The sequence below is a fragment of the Branchiostoma lanceolatum genome, chromosome 7 (assembly GCF_035083965.1).
Source record: "Branchiostoma lanceolatum isolate klBraLanc5 chromosome 7, klBraLanc5.hap2, whole genome shotgun sequence".
Lineage (NCBI taxonomy): Eukaryota > Metazoa > Chordata > Leptocardii > Amphioxiformes > Branchiostomatidae > Branchiostoma > Branchiostoma lanceolatum.
The window spans coordinates 14,276,644-14,294,736 of record NC_089728.1 but is presented as its reverse complement, the minus strand read 5'-3'; the positions used below and the strand labels follow the sequence as shown (position 1 = coordinate 14,294,736).

The 18,093-nt window shown below is 42.9% G+C and overlaps 3 protein-coding genes across 3 annotated transcripts; all 3 read right to left on the bottom strand.

Moving 5' to 3' along the window:
- Positions 1-50: 50 nt before the first annotated feature.
- LOC136437815 (cilia- and flagella-associated protein 418-like) lies at positions 51-6,276 on the bottom strand. The gene is made up of 6 exons (XM_066432305.1): positions 6,010-6,276; positions 4,407-4,488; positions 3,885-3,943; positions 3,252-3,317; positions 2,920-3,068; positions 51-2,442 (listed from the first exon to the last, which is right to left on the bottom strand). Exons 1-6 carry the CDS (start codon positions 6,138-6,140, stop codon positions 2,336-2,338), a joined length of 594 nt encoding a protein of 197 aa, XP_066288402.1. The 5' UTR covers positions 6,141-6,276; the 3' UTR covers positions 51-2,335.
- Positions 6,277-7,337: 1,061 nt separating this feature from the next.
- Positions 7,338-10,218, bottom strand: LOC136437800 (uncharacterized). The gene is made up of 2 exons (XM_066432277.1): positions 9,984-10,218; positions 7,338-9,177 (listed from the first exon to the last, which is right to left on the bottom strand). The coding sequence occupies exons 1-2, from the start codon at positions 10,109-10,111 to the stop codon at positions 7,842-7,844; spliced, it is 1,464 nt and encodes a 487-aa protein (XP_066288374.1). The 5' UTR covers positions 10,112-10,218; the 3' UTR covers positions 7,338-7,841.
- A 455-nt stretch (positions 10,219-10,673) lies between these two features.
- Positions 10,674-16,819, bottom strand: LOC136437799 (uncharacterized). Its single transcript, XM_066432275.1, has 3 exons — positions 16,608-16,819; positions 14,255-14,470; positions 10,674-13,443 (listed from the first exon to the last, which is right to left on the bottom strand). Exons 2-3 carry the CDS (start codon positions 14,380-14,382, stop codon positions 12,111-12,113), a joined length of 1,461 nt encoding a protein of 486 aa, XP_066288372.1. The 5' UTR covers positions 14,383-14,470; positions 16,608-16,819; the 3' UTR covers positions 10,674-12,110.
- Between the last annotated feature and the right edge of the window lie 1,274 nt (positions 16,820-18,093).

Below are 18,093 nucleotides of genomic sequence, written 5' to 3'. Positions count from 1 at the left end.
TCATAACAATAACAATAACAACAACACAAACAACAACACTACACATGATATAGTGGTTTTGTACATGTCTTCTATCTATTTATTTTATCATGAATATTTCAGGGTTAGGCTGTAGAGTTCAAAGTGTTGCTTGTTTCAGCAACAAAAAAATGCATGAAAAAGAAAACCACCACATTTATCAAAAAGAGTAGGTGTCCTTCCCGGTGTGAGTGGATCAAATAAATCTGTCCAGATATACACCTTGTACTGCTCAGTACAAACCTGGTATGTTACACCAAGAGGCGGTTTTCTGGGTATGCAATGCAAATTTCCCCAGGTACCCTAAGATCTCCACATTAGGAAAATAGATTGTGAATTTAAAGAGATCTTCTAAAGCAGCATCAGTATAAACCCACTTAAGATATCCAGGTGTTAATAACACAATTCTTTAATGTGGTGGCCTTAGGGTACCCAGCAGACTTATGAGAGTTGTTACTCTGTGATGTTTAAGTGATCAAATTCAGAACTAGCAAGTACTTCACAGTCTTTACTTTGTAAAAACCAGACTTTGTTGGCTAAAATGCACCATTTTTACCCTTTCAGCCAAAATAATACAAAATTTTCTAATTTCATTCTTTTCGCACCCGATCAGAAAATACAATCACTCATGAATCATATCCAACATCACAAAAGAAAAAAAATAAGTCTAATCATCATTCAGACTAAGGTATCAATATCTACAACAAATTATGAAGCATAAATGTAGCTTCAAATGTCATAATGTAAGCTACTTTTGCACAAAACCCTAAGGTGATATTACACTTTTTAACCTCAAAACAATACATGGGGCTTTTCTGGCTATCTAGTCAAGGAAAAATTGTTAAAGGCTTGTGAGCATTACACTAAATACCAACTGTATTCCAGCCATGCTAGAAAAATCTTCACTTCACCACTGCTGAAATTAACCTATACCCTACTGCCTAACCACATAATCAATGCCAATTTGGTGCCAGAAGGCTGTAACTCAGCATGGATAAGGTTAAACTATCACTACTTTTCCCAGTTTGTACACACATATCACAACAAACCAAATCAATCAGACATAAATGGTATCACTATAATCTATCTTAAATTTGTGATGATATTTCAATTTTCACCAACACTGAACGATGAACTAGTCACCTACAAAGGCCCAAATTTCCACATTTCCCAAGACTACTTTTCTGTGCTTCCAGCATTGATTTAAAAAATCTAATAAAAAAAAGGGGTCAGGAAAATTTCCTCTGACATTAACCTTCTCTCTGCTGCCTAACTCTGTAACCAATAGGGAATTGGGTGCCAAACAGCTACTTCAGTATGCTAAAGGTTAACCATGTTTTCACCACCCTTCAAACCGTTCATTTCAATTTTTTTTTCTACATGACTAGAACTGTGCTACTGCAAAATTACATTACATGACCAATAGCAGCATTTGTCTTGTGGGTTGTAACTTTCTACATAATGCCTAACACTTTAACTATACATTTGCACATACACAATTGCTGGTGCTATATATTCTTTTTGGTCCTTTTCTTCAAGATGAGTAATACAGGCACAGTGGTGTATGACAACTGGAGTGAATGTGTGAGAAGTATATATAGGGTTTGTGTGAAACTTGTGTATCAATACAAGAGAAGGAAAGAGAACATTGTTGATACAAGTGCCTTGTCAAAAGACCAATCCCATAGCCCCTCACACACCTCCATCAAAATGTGGAAATCCAAAACAAAAACCTAAAAATGCAAATTTTTGATGGACATGAAAGATCTCATTGGTCAAACCGCAAATTGCCATTCTCTCATTGGTTGAACTGCTAAATTATGATGGACAGTCAGGATTGGTCCATAAGACACCACACAACACCATTTCTTTTTCATATTAGTGTTTGACACATGACTCAGGTACTGATATCTAAGGTCTTATGGAATGTACAGTTAGGGGTTGAACAAAAGATATACTGTATACGTACATACATAAGTATCTGCCCTCCAGCAAGCAACAATGCTTTCATTAGACAGAACAATTCCTGTTTTACAGCAGGTTTCTTTTCGTTTCGGTCACACCAATGGACTGGTCCTGACTGTCCTGACAACTAGCATTTCATCCAATGGGAGAATGGCAATTAACGGTTCGGCCAATGAGAGAGTGGTTGCATGAAAAATAAAAACATAAAACTATTTGATGGACATGTAGCCACTCTCTCATTGGTTGAAATGATAATTGACATTCTCTCATTGGTTGAACAGCTAATTCTGATGGACAGTGAGGATTGGTCTATTCCCCAGTATTGACTGAAGTACAGTTCCCTGCCATCCTGCTATGAGTCGTGCTTTCCACAGACCCATTTGAAATCTGTTTTCTTCTGAATGTCTACAAGGTCTTGCACAGATGTCCACTTGCACTGGCAAGCATAGGCCCTGCTTCCTGTAAAAACATGAAAAACATAAGAGAAAATATGTTATTAAATTCTCAATGCTAAGCACAAAAACATTTGAATGCACTGTTGATACATATATCACTTATAGACCAATCCCATAGCCCAACCCACCTCCTTCAGAACTTAAGAATGCAAAATAAAAATATAAAAATGCAGCCATTGCCTCTCATTGGTTGAACCACTAATTGTCCTGTTATCATTCGTTGAACTGATAATTGTGATGGACAGTCAGGGTTGGCTAAGTTGTACAGAATGTTAGCAATGTAGATAAAAAAAACTACTGATTTTTTCCAAGAGTTGGGCTTTAGTAAGTACTGTATCTACTATCTATATTGTCTAGAATTCACAATATAATAAAAGCAAAAATATTCCTAGCATCTAAGTTCTTTGTCATCAAATGTGATAACAGTCATTGGAGAATCAACTTCAATATATACAAATAGTTCAGCAAATTTTTTTTCTACCTTTTCTCTTGTTCAGTTTGGCCTTAAGTTTCGTGAAATCAGGGACGTTGTTTCTGAAGAACAAGTACTCGCACGAAGCATCCCACTCGTAGTTGTCGTAAAACACTGCGCGAAAGTCACAGTCCGTGCAGCGCAACTGGTCACACGATCTACATATGGGGAGACCCAAAACAGCGTGAACAATTACAATGTATGTATTAGAACTCATTTTGAGTTTGATGAAACTTGTATCTATGAACACACAAGATGGAATCATGGAATACCTTTAAACACAAAACAAAAACACAACCTTGTTTGCTTTTTTTGTTGTTCAGTAATAGTATAAAACATACCTTTGATTCATACTACTACCCAGGCCCATGGCATGCTTGCTTCCTCCTAGGTACAGAACTGCACACCTATTACAGAAAATAACAAGAGTCAAGTTATCATACATGTACAGTACATGTATTCGGCTTTGTGTTAGTGTAACGGTTAGAGTGTAACGGTCAGAATCCAGAGGTCCTGGGTTCGAATCACCTGACATGTCACCGATGTTGTGCCCTTGAGAAATGCACTTTACACAACTTTCTCTATTCCACCCAGGTGTAAAAATGGGTACTTGACTTAAGTTGGGGACGTAAAAGGCGGTGGAATGACAGGGTTGGGCTTCGCCTTCCGATACCATACTATAGACACAGTGGATAACAACTAATTGCCCCTACATCATCAAAAAGACAATGGGATTACCTTTGCCTTAACTTAACCTTTACATGCACAGGTATTAGACAAGTAACATAAATGTTTTTCTGTATTTTCATTGTGCTAGTCAAACATGTACATGGACTAGTACAGATAGACATCAGAAATACCTGCACAGCTCCAATTTTACCTGCATTTATCTGCATGTGCAGGTCTAATTTTCAAGCACTGATAGTGAACTAATTCAGACAACAGGAGTGTTGAAGACAAGACAGAAGACTTACCTTCTTTTCCCCTCTGCTCCTCTTGGAGTCCTGGGGGAGTTCTGAGCTGGTGTCTTGTCCTACAGATGGAATAAAAAAGATTATTGAAAATAAGTGTAACGTTGGCTCTTAAGAGAGTAAGAGCATTTAACAAAATCGTAGTCTGGTACCAGTACTTGAAAATGTTATGTCATGATCAGTGTTATCACAGTCCATCAGTATTTCTCAAAGACTAACAAATCAAATTGGTATGGCCTAAGGTGACTGAACTAGTAGGTGTTTAATGTGGCCTAGGGTGACTGCATGCATGGGACAGCAGGTGTTTGGTATGGCCTAAGGTGACTGCAGGTGTTTGGCATGGTCTAAGCTGACTGCAGGTGTTTAATGTGGCCTAGGGCTCATGGCCAGTGTTTGGTGTGGTCTAAGGTGACTGCAGGTGTTTGGTGTAGGCTAAGGTGACTGCAGGTGTTTGGTGCAACCTATGGTGACTGCAGGTGTTTCATGCAGGTGTTTCATGTAGCCAGCAGAGTGTGGTCTCCTTACCACCAGTGGTTTCGGGGGTTCAGGTGCTTCACAGATGTCATCTATCATGGCGTCCAGGTCAGCATCACCTGTTGACGTCTTCCTATAAGTAAACAAAGAGAATATGGAAAAGTTACACCATAGCTGTTACAACAATGTGGTTGGTGATGTGTTTGTTTGATGGTGGGGGAAGCGGGCGCCAGTTTTCTTTAACTTAACATTTTGCTCACTGTATCAGTGACTTACCCCTACTCCGCAAGGAGGCGGGGGAGGCAGGACGATCTTCACAAGTCTCGGCCTAGTCTCGTGTTCTCGCGAGACTAGGTCATTCCGTGAACAAGACGTACAGACTAGACGTCAAAAATTTGGAGGTTAGTATTTTGCTACCTTTTATCAAGTCACTGTTCGAAGAACATTCTTGTAACTGTGATTATACGTGACTGATGAACCTCTTCAACTGTATCAGTGAATGAATGAATGAAATAAATAAACTCTAGATATTTTTTTGCACAGGGCTTCTAAAACACACATGCATTATGTATACATGTGACAATTTTCTACATTTGAAATGATTATTATATTTGCTATATCCTCAACAGAGGACAGTCTGAAAAGCCATCTGGTCAGAAAACATTATAATTGTCCACCCCAAACATCTGCTTGGAGATCACACATCTATTTTTACTCTGTGACCGATTACCTTGTTTTGTCACTGACAAAACCGTTATGTATTACTACAGATGAGGGTGCCCTTCTACTAAATCATTTATCATATTTTCTGTGGGAATTGTATGAAGGACAACTGGTTATTCTTCACTTCCAAGAAAGTGTCAAATATAATTCTACGTCAAGACAATCAGCATAATTGACCCTGTCCCATATTTCGGGTCGTGCCATTCTCTTTCCGAGCAGCGGCTTTTATTATGCAGATAACACTGATTGCTATGAAAACATTGTCACAACTCAAACAGCTTGAACACCTGGCCGACGCCCTAGTTGCTAGGCAACCCAGGTAATCCTGATGTAAACAGGTGTGTTACAGGTCAGAGTTCATGGCAGGAGTAGTACATAATCACTAAAGGTCCCGGGTCGGTTTACAAGACTTATAACATGTTGGCTTGAATTACTAATCATTAGTAGATGTTACATAAAACTGAAAAGCTTTACACACACATTGCAAATAATTTTATAAAGTATCTTACTTTGGGCACGAAATTTAGAAGTGAATCGTAAACTGAATATGTTTAAAATTGTTATTTCACCCAGTGTCCTTCTGTTATTATGGCTGTAGATACAATATAAAAGTATGTTGGTATTGTGATATTTACTATATATCTAGGGCGAGTTCATAATGACAAGATTATATTTGTAAGTTAAATCTAACGTTAACGTTACACATGTATGATGGTGTGACTGAAAGAGATAGTTTTCCGGGTGCCGCCCCCCTCCCACCTTGCAATGAATGACGGCGTTTTTCTTAACAGAATACCAGCTTATCGACGAAATCTTTCTGTCTGTTTAACAATGACACTTGATATAATTTCAGTGTTATTGTTATTGTTGTTTTTTTCTGAAAGAAAGCGTCAAATATGGAACTGGCGCCCAGCTAGCGACCCACCCTTACCTTGTTGGGACGTTCTTATTTGTTTTGAACACCGGCGCCTTCGACTTCTTGGAGACATCGCCAGGTTTCTCCTTCTTCTCCAGAAACTTCGTCTCTACCTCGTCGAGGAGGTCATCTATATCGTCAGCCATGTCAGCGTTCACGGAAGGCCCTCCTTTGACGATAAATCAGCTCATTTCGTTGGTAAAGAAATGTTTTCTGTCTCTACGACCACTTGTAACTACAGTTTTCAATGGCGGTGAAATAGGCACAGTATTCTGCACCGCAAATTCGAACCGATTTTCTTCTCAAACTACATTGCCGTGGAGAATTAAAATGCCACATTCGTACAGAAAATTATGAATCTCGTTTTTGCTACATAATATTGAATTCAGAATTCCACGACGCGCGAATTATGGGCGGAATCATGGAATAAGTTCAGCTGTTGCTACAAGATAAGATAAGATGCACTTTGTAAAGTTTTCGCTAGTCGGCGCTTACGCACGGGCCATCTCTGCATTGCTATCAGCTAGTTTCCACGACGGTCTCGCCTCGGCTGAAGGTTTAGCAAGCGTTTCGCCTATCCGTTTACGTTTAGGTATCATATGCCTGTATTTGTGTCTCTACAGTACCAATTCCTTTGTCACTATGCTTATGGCTCATCTTTCCTATCCTGATCCGCAACACCAAAATGACATGTGGAGGGAACGATACTCAGTATACTGTAAAAGGGGAAATATTCGCGGTGATTATGTTCGCGGTTTTCGCGGTGACCACTCCACCACAAACTCAAAACAAACGCGAAAATTATCCCTTTCAACAGTAACACCCTGTATGACAGTTTCACCCGCGAACTGAAAACCACCGCGAACACTCCATTTTCTCCATAGTGCATAACGACACTAGGATACTAGTAGTTGCTCATGAATCGAAAAGGACAATTCAGTACGTATGTGTCAACATTTCGTTGGCCAATTGGACTGGGTTGCTAGCACTTGCTTCTATGGTGTAATGTGATTATGTGTATGGTTTCACTGTGCTGCATGCTTGATCTAGGAAAGCGAAGGAGAAAAAAAAAAGAATCCTACTAAAGTAAAGGGAAGCTTATCTTCCACGAGGCATAAAGATTCAATTATAAGGTACAACAAACATAAAGGATCTGATCACGACATAACATTTTATTCCTTATAATGACTAAAGGTTCGTAACGTGCCATTTGCCAAAAATTGTAAACTATAAATGTAACATATGATACAAAAAGCTAGCTATGCGATGTTACATGTATAGCTATATGTGATACATAGTAACGTTACAATCTATGAATAAGCCATACATAGTATGGATCGGTGTTCGTACTAAGGAAACATAACAACACGCAACACACAATTTTCAATCATAATGTATAAGCAAAAGATGTGTCATTGCAAATTGTTTGAAATTTCATCTCAATTATTACTAGGGTTTTGTCGATAGATGACATTATGAATGCAGAAATATGTGTGCTATTATAGCACAAAATATGCGATGGTCTGATTATATTTCCTGTCTTAGTATATTTATATACAAGACTGGCAACATAAAACATATCATCATTGGTGCACTTCGATCCATTGCATTTTAGGAGTATTCCTGAGCAACGTTTAAGGGTGTAGAGGAAAACTACTACAAACGTTGTCACACAAACGTTATAAAGTCACACACCAAACAAATGCCATGCTATGGCTAGAACACAATGCTAATCCCTGAAAGCATTGCACTTTCAATATAGGGTAGCCTTCTTCCGTCAAACTAAAGACCTAATATGGTACGAATTCGAAAGACTTCGAGTTGCCTGAGAGTGTCCTGTTGTCAGTTCATCCCTCATTTTGGATACACTCCTGGATTTCTGACAGGATCTTCTTATCATCAGCCAGCTTGTGAAACTTCTCCAGATCAAACGACCCGTCTTGTCGGGTCAGGTTGCGACACATCTTGTCGATCGCCGTCGTCGCCATGACAGTCTGGACGAATCCGTCCACCATCTCGTCCAACCCGAGGCCTTGCTTGTCGAAATCTTCCCAGTCCACGGTTAGAAGTTTGTCTACGTCTGACTGTCTGTCGGAGTCGGCTTCCCAGGCCGTCAGACTGTCATCCAGGGACAGGTTCGTGCCAAGGTAGCTCCACGACGGCGCGGTGCCGTCCACTTGGTCGGGCAGGGGTCGGTCTGCTCGCCTGCTGAAGGAGCAAGTCGGCCTGAATCCGCTAGGTGTCGCGTTGACCATCAGCCGCATGTCGAAGACGTACCTATTGCCGCCCTTGTCGGGCACGGTTCCCGCGTGGTGCCACTGCGAGGTCGACCAGTTCTCGTGCCCGATCAGGCTCTGGACGATGAACCTCTCGTACCCAAGGTCCTGTGCCAAGACGTCGTCTAGCTCCTTCTGTGACGTCACTGTGTAGATGCCGTGGCCCGAGTTGCTGAAGGGGTTCTTGATGACGGCCTTCCCGCCTACAGTTTTCACCACCGCCGGGAGCTGCTCCTTGGTGACCCCTATGAACGTGCGAGGCGTCCGGATGCAGAGCCCGCTTCTCTCCTGATGCTTGTTGAACTCCTCGTAGGCCCTGGCCGCCATGAGCTTGTTCCTGGCGCCAGCGAGACAGCAGGAGATCGGGTTGAGGAGAACCGTCTTGGTGGTGAGAGGGATGCGGGTCCACGGCTTCTGTGTGACGTAACGGAACGCGGCTCTGATGGCGTGCCACTGACCTTCTTCGTCCTTGACCTCCATGACCCCGTCCGTCCAGCGCATGGTCTGTTTCTCCGGCGGTTGGTCGATGCGACTCTCCACGACGAAGACCGGCTCCTGGGTCAGGTCGGCCAGCGCCAGCTTGTACCCTCCGTTCTCAAACACGCTGTCGTCGTGCACGAGCGCCAGCGAAGCGTCGCGGAGCGTCTCGTCACACTTACCGCCGATGACGTCACGAAAGGTATCGCCCATGAGTGTGTGGTAGCCGCTGTCCATCCCCGTGCCGCCATGCGGCATGTACTTCTGTCCGCATGGGCACGAGTTTACCTCGAGGACCACCATCTCGCGCCGTCCGGCCGCGGTGACACACGGGAAGAGATCGGCCCCTGCCCAGCGGAAGTGCTCGGGTTGATAAGACAGAACCTCCCGTACAGCGTCTGGACTGATCTCCTTGTGCGTGGTGCAGTATCTGCAAGAGAAGGATAGCAGGCAAACGTCGATATCTTTCGATTAAGTTTCAACTATATCAAAAAAATTTGTCCATAAAAGGTGATGACGTATAATGAAACAGTAATATCCGCCAAAAAATTACGACCACAACCTGTCCAGATGTCAAAAACGGACGTTCAGCTGCAGTTACATAGAAAGCCGTTATCCAATGTGACCCACAAACAAACAAACAAACCCATATTTCCGACCTCTACCCATGGCCACCCACCAAACTTCATAAGGATACATCCACAGCTTCTCGAGTTATGCTGTCCACACGCAAGCATACAGGGACGGAAACATATATTTCATTCGAGAAGGCAATGATTATGGTTGCCGTCGACCGATCTGGCTGGATTGCCTTTGTTGCACCGTGTGTAAAACGAAGTAGTTGGACAGTTGTTTATCATACCTCCCTGGCAGACCGAGCTAGTCTTTAAAAAGTCGTTACAAACAGCACGAATGTCGAGAAGAATTTACGTCAATTAAGATATGAGTCTTAAACGTTGCCAATAAGCGAACATTGTGTATGACTTGCCGTCGATCGGATGTTATTTGAGACAAACTAACAACGGAGACGTTGCACAGGACTAGCCATTTCTTCCCACAACCCCTCCAATGAATGTTAATGTTAGGAAATACTAAGATATCTAGCAATCCGTGTAACTGTTATCGTTATAGAAGTCCTGTCCTGGTGTTAGTGCGCTTGTTTGATAGTTTCCCGGTCATATACGAGTATATTGTAACTTAAGAAAGCACACCCGGCGTCCAAGATGGCTCCCTTACCTGGAGACGATTTGCTCCTTGTCTAGTTGTAGAAACTCGGCGACTGTCGGGTGAAGGCGGGAACCCTGTAACAACGGATGGAGGAAGCTGAACGGGCGCGACTCCCTGGGATAAACCACGTACGCCATGGCGTCTAGAAAATGAATAGGAGTTCAGGAAAGTATCACAAAAAAGAGCTAGAGACGACAGGCCAGACAGACAGTAGGCCCTCTCAGGTGAAAAATGGCGGGAGAATCTCTTTCTCTCGATGTCTAAATAAAATACTGAGTATCAGTATTTATTTCACGACCCGTATTATGTACACCTGTCGTCCGATGACCTCATGTTAAGAAAGAATACAAATAAACTTTCGGATAGTGTTTTAAAAATTCCTGTCTTTACGATCCAACTAACTCGTTGTCATCTTTCTCTTATCAGAATGATCAGACGACTTGTAAACTTCGATTTCTCACTGAGAAAACCGATAAAGCGTTTTAAGCCGGTTGGTCTGCTATGTAGAAAAAAAAAGTGTTCATTACCACAGAAGAAAAGACATTGACACCTGAGACCTTTGGTCAGACGGAACATACAGTCCTTATCTAGGGCGTTACACTGACATAGTTACGACCCCCCCCCCCCCCCCACACCCACACGCCTTCCATACGACATGCACCTAGCCCCTGACCAGAGTCACATCAAATATTACATGAATTACAAGATCATAGAAAGTTTATTGCAAGTACATGTCACATGGACGGTCAGATAATGGGTAACAATATAGTATGTAATTATTCTAGTCTAAATATTGACACTAAATTGTAACTTTTGAGTTTGACTTCTTTTACCGAAACATCGACCGTGGAAGACAAATTATCCCACTTTTTCTGTAATGTTTGGGTTTTGTGATATTAAGAGGAGAGTAGTTCCATTCATTAGACTTGTCAACGCTATGAAAAGTCTCGTACTGTCTCCAAACGCGAATGTTAGCTTTACTCAGCATTTAAAATAGATGAAATGGATACATTGCTATACACTGCAGGACTTACAAGACCCCTTACAAGCCGCTCACTGACCAATCAAAACAAAGGATACAACGATAAAAACCGGATCGGTCCATTGGTGGCGGGAGGGGGGTCCTCATTCCGTACAATAGCTTGGTTTATGTTTACTTGCTCCCCCCACGAATACTTTTGTACTATCCCTTACTAGACAAAGGCCTTCACTTTTATGTTATCGTCTATCCATATCTTGTAGTTGTACTCTTTTTTTATTGTAATTACACAAAATAATGCGAGTCAAAACAGTCATTCTTCGTTTCCATTGCATTTAATTGTATAAACAGGGATCCATGGAAACAGGCAAGTATATCTAATCACAATTTTGTCTGCGAATACCGCTTCACATTAAAAAAAAATCAATTTTTTTAAATACACCATTTGATAAACAAATTAAAAAAAACAAATAAAAGAAATAATATATAATACTATATAGTATAATATATATGATATAACCCAATCTCATATTAGAAATAAACAAAATAAAAAAGATGCATCATTTTGACATTGTGAGTTTGTGACCATTGCAACTTGCCAATTTTTTAATAAAAAGATCATCATTGAATTTACGATTCAAGCGTTTCAATAATATGAGCCCCTAGCCTTCTTGACATACACTTGGCAGCTGTGTACTATTCATTGTGAAATAACTAATCTATCATGTACAGCTTCATAGTCTATTCTCGTAATTGTCTTAACTGTCTATCATCCACTAGAGCACATCATACTTGTTGCTAGGTTTTCGTTAGTCACCAATAATTGACTAATCCATCGATACTTTTCCAAAGTAGCAGAAACTACTCTTCAAAACGAACATAAGTTACTTTTCAAAACTAACAGAAGTTACTTTTCAAAACGAACATAAGTTACTTTTCAAAACGAACAGAAGTTACTTTTCAAAACGAACAGAAGTTACTTTTCAAAACGAATAGAGATTCGCGGTCAAGCAGAGTCATCACATCTTGTCTTTAAGAAATGTGTACAATTCAAATAATAACACATAAGATAAAATAGATAATAAGCTGATGAACCATGCTCGTACGTGGAACCTAAATCAATAATCATAAAGTACCGGATCTTTGGTCTCCGGTTGCTACTGACTCACTTCAGTCGTTTCATCGGATGTTTCCGACAGATCGTATATTTCCTCCAGGATCTTCCTATCGTCCGCTAGCACCGCGAATTCTTCGAAGTCGAACGTGTTGTCGGGTCGAACGAGGCGGCAGCACATCTTGTCAATGGCGGTGACCGCCATGACGGTTTGAACGAAGCCGTCCACCAAGTTATCCAAACTGAGCCCCAACGTCTCGAAGGGTTCGCGGTCCACGGACAGAAGCCTTTCCGTGTCCGACTGCCAGGCTCCGATGGTGTCCTTGATGGACAAGTTCGTGCCGAGGTACTCCCAGGCGTCTTGGGTCCCGTCCAGGGTGTCTGGCAGTGGCAGGTGTGCTCGTCTGTTGAAGATGCAGAGCGGCCTGAAACCGTCAGGGGTCGCATGGACCATCAGGCGAGTGTCGAAGACGTACTTTCTGCCCTCCTCGTCCGGAATGGTGCCGGCGTGGTACCACTGGGAGCTGGACCAGTTCTTGTGACCGATGAGGGCCTGGACGATGAACTTCTCGTACCCAAGGTCCAGGGCCATCAGTTCGTCCAGTTCCTTCTGTGACGTCACGGTGTACACGCCTTGGCCGCAGTTGCTATAGGGATTCTTGATGACGGCTTTTCCGTGTAGCGCCTGGACCACAGTCGGTATCTGGGCCTTGGTCACGCGCATGAACGTACGAGGAATCCGGACGCGAAGCCCCGTACCTTCCTGTTGCTTGTTAAAGTCTTCATACGCCACGGCGGCCAGAAGCTTGTTTCTTCCTCCAGACAGACAGCAGGCGATCGGGTTAAAGACGACTGTCTTGGTGGTGAGAGGGACGCGGGTCCACGGTTTCTGTGTGACGTAGCGGAACGCTGCTCGGACGGCGTGCCACTGCCCCTCCACGTCTCTCACCTCCAAGACTCCGTCCGTCCAGCGGATGTTCTGTTCTTTCGGCCGGTTTAGATAAGTTTCCACCACGTACACAGGCTCCTTGGTGATATCTGCTAGCGCCGAGGCGTAACCGTTATTTTCTATCGGATTCTTGTCCAGCATTACGGCCAGCGGCTTGTTGAGAAGAGAAGGGTCGCACTTGCTGGCGATCGTGTCGCGAAACGTCTCGCCCATGAGTTTGTGGAAGCTGCTGTCCATCCCCGGTCCGTGAGGCATGTACTTCTGCCCGCTCGGACACGAGTTCACCTCCAGGACCACCATCTCATGCCGCCCGGCCGCGGTGACACCCGGGAACAGGTCCGCTCCGGCCCAGCGGAAGTGCCTAGGTTTGTATGTCAGTACTTTCCACAGAGCTTCCGGTTGGACGTCTTTGTGTTCTTTGCAGTATCTGAAAGAACAGGGCAAATTACAGATTAGTGTCGCTATTGGTGGGATCAAGCTTAAGCAGATTTATCAAATCGATAGGTATAGTAACGGACAATCGCTATCTATCTTGCCACATCCGAAGCCATCATCATTGATCAGTTGCTGATGCCACGTGTTCGTCAGGTCACGTGCTCTAAGTGAATAGTCACTGGAGCATGAAAAGGGCTGTAATAGTTGAGAAGCTGGGAAAATTCAGTGCTTTTTCATTGTTTCGGGATTCAAATTGAGTATGAGCAATTCTAATCACCAATGTTGTGCCCTTGGTAAGGACTCTTACCACCTATTTCCTCATTCGACTTAGTGAAAACGAGTACCTTACTTCGGCTAGACACGTCCTCTGGTGGGGCATGAAGCAGAGGTCCAATTGCAATGTTGGAGGACAACCACTTCCCGAGTACGTTAAAGAACCCACCATACTTATTGGTTGCCTGTTGCGGCGATGCAAACAACAACTTACAGAAGATGATTTTCAATGCTAAGGTAGCAAGAGTTCGGATCATAGCACGTCCAGGTAATAAGATAAAAAACGGAAGTTCTGCTGCAGTACCAAGGTCACATACCAGGGGGTCCAAAATCGACCTTGAATTTTGGCTTCCCAACACCTGCCCACATACCAAATATTATTGTAATCCATCAAGAGGTTCTTGAGTAATGCTGACTACAGTAATCCGGAAACACAAACGCACACACAGACAGACACACACACAGACACACCCAAAACTGTATCTCCATTTTTCATGGAGATAACAAAAGAATGAAGCGCAAGAATATACCTGATTATGATCTGTTCTGTGTCGAGTTGCAGGAAGGCGGTGACTGTGGGGTGTGTCTGGGCCCCGCCCATGGCGGGATGCAGAAAGCTGAAGGGGCGGGACTCCCTGGGATGGATGACGTAGGCCATGACGTCACTGTGATTGGCAGGCAGCGGTAGAAGGGGACGGACAGGAGTGACGTGATGACACACTCAGCCTTCAGAGATTATTCACCTCCTGAAGAAGACAGGAAAATAGCATGAGTAAATACGTATAGGTATTGGCTATCATCGTAACATATGATTGAATCGGCGTGGCCGTGTATGGTAAATGACGTCACCTTATATGACAAATATGTGACATAAAGGACCATACGACGAATGATCCCCTAAATAGGTTTAAGTTTCCAGGCACGTTTTAGTAACGCAGACTACGACACGGTAGGAGATTTTTTTCAACGCCGACGTCGTTTTGCGTAAGGATCACCCGAATTCCATTCAAGCCTAACTGTGGTAAAATTTGGGTATTTTGTGTCTTAGCGTCTATATTAGCATTGTATCAACTCAGAACCAAGCCAGTTCGATTTCTGGCTATATATGTGTGACGTGTTCATTGACTGACCTATGCCTTACTCTAAAGCCCCTATCTCACTGGATCCGCGGTACGTTTAGCCTCATTCGCAGCCTTCTAGGAGCGCTGGTGTTAATTTTTTGGGGGGCACTGAATCACGGTTTGCAACATACGTGTATGGGCCAGATTCGTGTCTGCGCCCTCTACAGGGCTGTATATCGTGTCATCCCGGCATAAGAACCTGGCGCATAAGTTGAAAATCGCGAATAAGCACTCCGAGCCCCCCCCCCCCCAAACATAAACGCCAGCGTCCCTAGAAGGCTGCAAATGAGGCTAGGCGCGTTGGCGACCTCGCTGCGACCGAGCGATTTGAGAGAGAATTTCATCGATAAAAACGAATCTTTTTACGCTGTGTCCTTTTTTGTAAGTTTTACATTATAATCCCATTATTAGGTCAAGGGTAACACATATCCAATTTAGGACGCATGGAGATCGCCAACGTGCCGCAGCTTCAGTGAGATATATCGATAGGGCCTTAACTCTTACATAAGGTATTTATATACAGGGTTACAATAAAATTGCAAGGAGTTTATAGGCAAGGCGTTGTTGGTTACAACAAGTAAAAGGATGCAAATACAGAAATACAGTTTGTCTAAGTTACAGATCTACCAGGTCTAGTTACAATACAGAAATAATGGGGAGCCAAGTGTTGCACTTAAGTCTATACGGTCTACATCGTGTACACGCACCTGAGTCCAAGGCCTCAACTGACTAGTTATCTCAGTGCAAGTTCTTACCTCATCTCGCATAACAAAAGGACTGCTCTCACCACCCATAGTAACCAATCGGTGCTTGCCAACGAGTCTATCTATGCAAGCCACGCCTCCCATATGGTCTAACTAGTACATTAATTAAATCACATGCCAAAGCTTAAGATCACGGCCGTTACACTGCTGCCTATCTTACCTGCACATAAAACATGAATAACGACTTTCTCAGAAACTCGACAAACCATATTCACAGTGACAGAAGACAGATGTACCAAAATCTAGAATACGCGCTGGGGAGGCTGTGCAGTGTTCGGAACGACATTCATCATAGTACCGCAGAAAAACCGGTCTAAATAGTTAGCCACTTCAGCAGGACATAATAAGGCGCAGTAGCCTCTTATTTAAAACATCATTGTCTATATGTAAGCTGACCAATAGGAGGGTCATGATAGATAGCAATAAAAAAACAATCCCGGCTGTCAATCAACATAATTAGGGTATTTGGATCGGCTTGTCGTGATAAGACCAAAGAATTACATGGTTTATAAAGCTGGAGGTATCTTCACTACTATAACTTAGTTTAAGGTAGCTATTGATGAAACGTGACTGAAATGCAAAGCTGCTTTGACAGACGGAATGCAACTTCCATAAATTTCGCGTCAAATCATTTCCAGTTGAAGCAAACAGAAAGCGCGCTCGCATATTCTTCGCGCCAATAGCGCATTACGATGAATTCAGAAACGTTCCTAACGCACTACGTTAAATTCAAACACCAAATACGCTTTGAGTTGAATAAGATCGGGCCAATGACCAACACTAACATGTGACATTAAAACGGCTAATTACGCCTTTGAAAGGCATAAGCAGGACAAACCGCTCCGAAAGCGTCCCCGACTAGAGAAAGCGAAGAGATAGAAAGAAATGCCGACTAACTAAGTATAATGTATAAAAAGTCTCTAAAAGCACATAGAACACTGGGCAGGACCCAACATCTGCTTGGAAATTACTAACAAAAGATCCTTAAAAGTACCGACCGTGCGCTCTGTTCACGTGCACGGCCCCACAGTCACCACACACCGTTGAGGTCGGGCAACCGGCACGGACAGTCACACGGTCGGAATGTCGCGCCGCTATTGCACAGCCCTTTCTTTTTCTTGATGCTCGCAGTTATTTTATAGAAAAATGTCAGGTGCACCCCCAACATTTATAACTTAGCTACCGCGCCGGTTGGATCCGGTTTTCTACTACACTCCCGGTCTACCACACCTATGTTATTGTGCGTTTGTGCATTACGTCACCGATCCTCGGCTGTCCCAACCGGTTTCATCTGGTCAACCTGTCCATGGCGTGATGAGAACCGGACTGAACTGCCTGGTAGCCTCAATAACAGGTTTCAGCGCGGCTAGCATATTTTGTGCCTTATATTACGTGCTGTATATATGTTTTCAGGTTTCATACAGCCTTTCAGCCCGGTGGCAATAAAAGTCCGATAGCAATGAAAAAAACCCGGATAGATACAAGCAGAAAACAACATTGTCACACGATATGTCAAAGAAAATAACCCAGTGACGAAGCCTGATATGGAGGCTACTACACAAAGCGGTTCACTCCAGTTCTCATCGCGCCAGGATGGGCGTTGTGACATAAGAAGGTATCAGATCAATTCCGAGGTAGCAAACAGAATACAGAATCAGCTAAAGCGTCATACAGCAATAAGAAAACGCCTAACAGTTACCACGTAGTTGGAAGTTTAATACAAAATGCTGTTCTTCACGTTGTTGTGCCAACTGGCACACATAGATCAGCATGTTCCCTTGCTGTTTCTGTAGCAGGGTATGTATTTTCGGGGAAGGGTTACTAGCCCTGCCCCCGTAACTTGTTCGAGGCACCGCGATCCTCAGACAGTGGAACCCCCCTTAATTTTAATTTTGCGTCCCTTCCCAAAGATGAGTGCAATACCATTTGTAAACGTTAAACACAGATACATTGACCAATGGAGTAAATATTGAAAAAAATTTCTGATGCGTTTTGACCATACTATATTAAACAAATCCATCTCAATATAAATTTATATCTTTAACATGAGACGAAAAGAAGCCGAACCTATGCATTAGAGTAGTTTTAGAACCAATGTTTTAGATTAGTAGTAGAAGTCCTGTTAGTGTCATTTTGTGTACTTTACCACGACTTTTGTATCTGTATGCCTGTACTAAGCCCGATAGGGCATGAATGCACAATTAAAGGTTGTTCCCCTAGGGCCCCGCGCAGTACAAAGAAATGGTTGCGTCCAGTAAGAAATTGTTCCAATTCTCGTGTGAAGAAGTGGACTGTAAAATAACGTGTAATTACAAAAAATGGGCGGCACTAATTTCTGTTGATCGTTAGATAGATTACACGCTGTCTGTTTCTTAGAATGAAGGGAAATGTGTGTTTAAACACCTGGCTGCGTAACTAAGAGAAAATCGAAACAAGAATAATTATTTATGGTTTATATCTATTAATGTCATAAAACGAGACCAC